Source organism: Puccinia triticina, chromosome 16A, assembly GCF_026914185.1.
Source record: "Puccinia triticina chromosome 16A, complete sequence".
Taxonomy (NCBI): domain Eukaryota; kingdom Fungi; phylum Basidiomycota; class Pucciniomycetes; order Pucciniales; family Pucciniaceae; genus Puccinia; species Puccinia triticina.
In genome coordinates, this window is record NC_070573.1 from 872,181 (window position 1) to 874,665 (window position 2,485).

The following is a 2,485-nucleotide window of genomic DNA, read 5'->3' on the forward strand; positions in this document are numbered from 1 at the left end:
GTTTGCGATGGAGTCGGTCGCAATGTTCTTTGTGGGCTAGGATCCACTCTGCGAGGATGGGATAGTGGTACCTGTCCCGCATGGTCAAGTGGAAAACCCAGTGGTTGAGGGTCCAATCCGAGAAATTTTGGGAGAACTCGTCCGGGACCGGGAAGCTGTGATAACGGAGTCCTTTTTCGGAAGCCGTTTCTTAAATCTTGGGCCAATTCTTGGAGTGTTTGGCCAGGGCTTTCTCCTGCCATTCTCAATTGAAGATGGTAAGCGGGAGGGGGCCTTTGCACTCAAGGAGAAGCTTGTGGAAGTACGGTGGGAATCCGCCATCATCGTGGGAGTTGGACCTGCCCGAGATTAACTTGACGTTTCTGACCTGGGTCGTCCTGCTTAGCGGGGTTGGTCTCTTTTGTGGGACAGCTAGCGGTTTGAAACTGGTGGGGTTGTCAATTTTTACCGTTGTTCTCTGGTTGGCCGACTTTTGGTCCTCCAAGACTGACTCGTACATCTTCATGTAGCGCTTGATTCTCTCCTCGTCTCCGGCTTTTTTGGCTCTGACTATCTGGGCCATCAGGACCGCGCGCGTCTCCCGGTCCGCCTCTCTGGTCAAGTCTTTGTCATCTACGGTGGACATCGGTTCCTCTTTGTCTGCGGCCGGTTCTAAAGGGACTTTGGTAGTGGTCATAGTGGTCACGTCAGTACCCTCCTTTGTCATGTGTCGCCTGGTGGGCTTCCCGTTTAACGGGCCTATTATCTCCGCTATTTCCGGGTCTCGGAGCTGTGCCGCTGGGGCTCCTTCTGGGGAAGGCTTGGCTCTCGGAGTGGTCGCGTTGTTCTTGGCTGCCGCACGGGTCGTGGGTTTGATAGCCTTCACCGGCTTCGCTGCCTTGGGTGGTTTGGGATTTGGACCTGAGGCCTGTGACGACGCCGCTGGTTGGCTGGCGTCTATGTCTGGCTCTTGGGTTTGGGGGGTGGGTTGTTGGGCCATTTGGCTTCCCTCACCCGCCTCGGGGGCGGTTTGTTGGGCAGCGGCTTTCACGGAGTTGGTTGCGTCATGGATATTCAGTCCGGACATTTTGCAACTAGGTTATAGGTGGATAATTAGGCTTTAGAGGGGGAACAGAGTGAGTGTCGGTGGTGTCGGGGAATAGGGTTTTGGATTTATGTGATTTGGAAGTGTGATGTGACTAAGAAAGTGAGTTTCTTCTGTGTGTGTAGATTTTTATATGACTGAAAGTTTTGCAAAAAATATGATGATCCTGGCGAGGGGGGAAAGCAAGTGAGGGGGCGCGGATGGGGGAAGGAAGAGTGTTACTCCTTTGCTGGGGAGGGGGGAAGGCTCTGATGTCTTTCAAGCCTCGAATCCCTGGTCTGGGCGCAGGCGACCCCCTCTAATCCCTGTACGCTGTTATCTCCGCCGGTGAGGCGTCAGATAAATAGAGTAGATGTTTGAACCACATACTAGCTCTGGCTGGTGCGTACAGGGAGGGGCTAGACGGTCACATGGACTCCACCCACCTCCCGTTGCACTCCCCGTAACACAACAAGAAATTGGATTGACTTGGGGACGGGCTACACCAAAGTGAGGCTGTGATACGCTAAGCTGAGCAGAAGGAGGGTGATTTGGATCGATCTGAGGTTCTAATGAGTAAAGATTTGCAGGTGTTTCAGAGGAGTAGTGCGTGGAAACAGGATGGTGATATTGTGACGGCGCAATAGCATTAACTACAGAGGTTGGGGAGGAATGATGAACATGATGAGTCTGCACTCGAGAACTTTGATTGACTTGGGAGTAATCATGAGTGATGTTACAATAATAAGGGTTTTGAGATTTTGGAGGGCAAGGACTGTTGTTCGCTGAGTAGTAGTGATTAGCATTGCGGTCAGTCATGGTGGGGGGATGTGGCTGCAAGTGCGGAGGATGGTGTAAGTTGCTGCTGTTCTGGGAAGTATTATAACTACTATTCATATTGTTGTTTCTCGAATGAAAGATGACGTTACTGAAGTTCAGGAGGAGATTTCAGTGATACGGATGCAATGGGATGAGCCGGAGCAGGAGAAAGAAATCAGAGCTTGCAGAGGGAGGGGGGCGGAAGCGTTGGAGCATGGAAGGTGATGGAACATGTCCATGGGTGACTTGTGGTTGCTGCATGTGTGCACAGCAGCTGCCAGCCGCGCATCAAACTTGTAATTTCTATGTAGCAGTGGAACCGGTTGGTCAGACCCAAACCCCAAGAAACAAGGGACCTTTTGTGCGCTGCAAGATGGGGTAATACTCTTGGTTTCCAGCAGAGTAGATGCTGAAGGGGGAGGGACCCTGCCCCTGTCGGTAGAGACCAGTCGCGGGGTGCCTTGTCCCGCAGACCGGGGCCGAGGGGGCTGGCTGGGGCTGGGAGTTGCTGCGACAATACGCAGCATGCAGACGTGTCGTCATAATGCCGACGGGCCGGCTTGTCCCGCGTGGCGCCGGGGCTGCAGACCGGGGCCGAGGGGG

At 53.5% G+C, this 2,485-nt stretch overlaps 1 protein-coding gene across 1 annotated transcript; it reads right to left on the reverse strand.

Annotated features, from left to right (window-relative positions):
• Positions 1 to 1,563: 1,563 nt before the first annotated feature.
• PtA15_16A109 (uncharacterized protein) lies at positions 1,564 to 1,882 on the reverse strand (the record flags this gene model as incomplete). Its single annotated transcript, XM_053163766.1, has 2 exons — positions 1,564 to 1,632; positions 1,760 to 1,882. 2 exons carry the CDS (start codon positions 1,880 to 1,882, stop codon positions 1,564 to 1,566), a joined length of 192 nt encoding a protein of 63 aa, XP_053027758.1.
• Between the last annotated feature and the right edge of the window lie 603 nt (positions 1,883 to 2,485).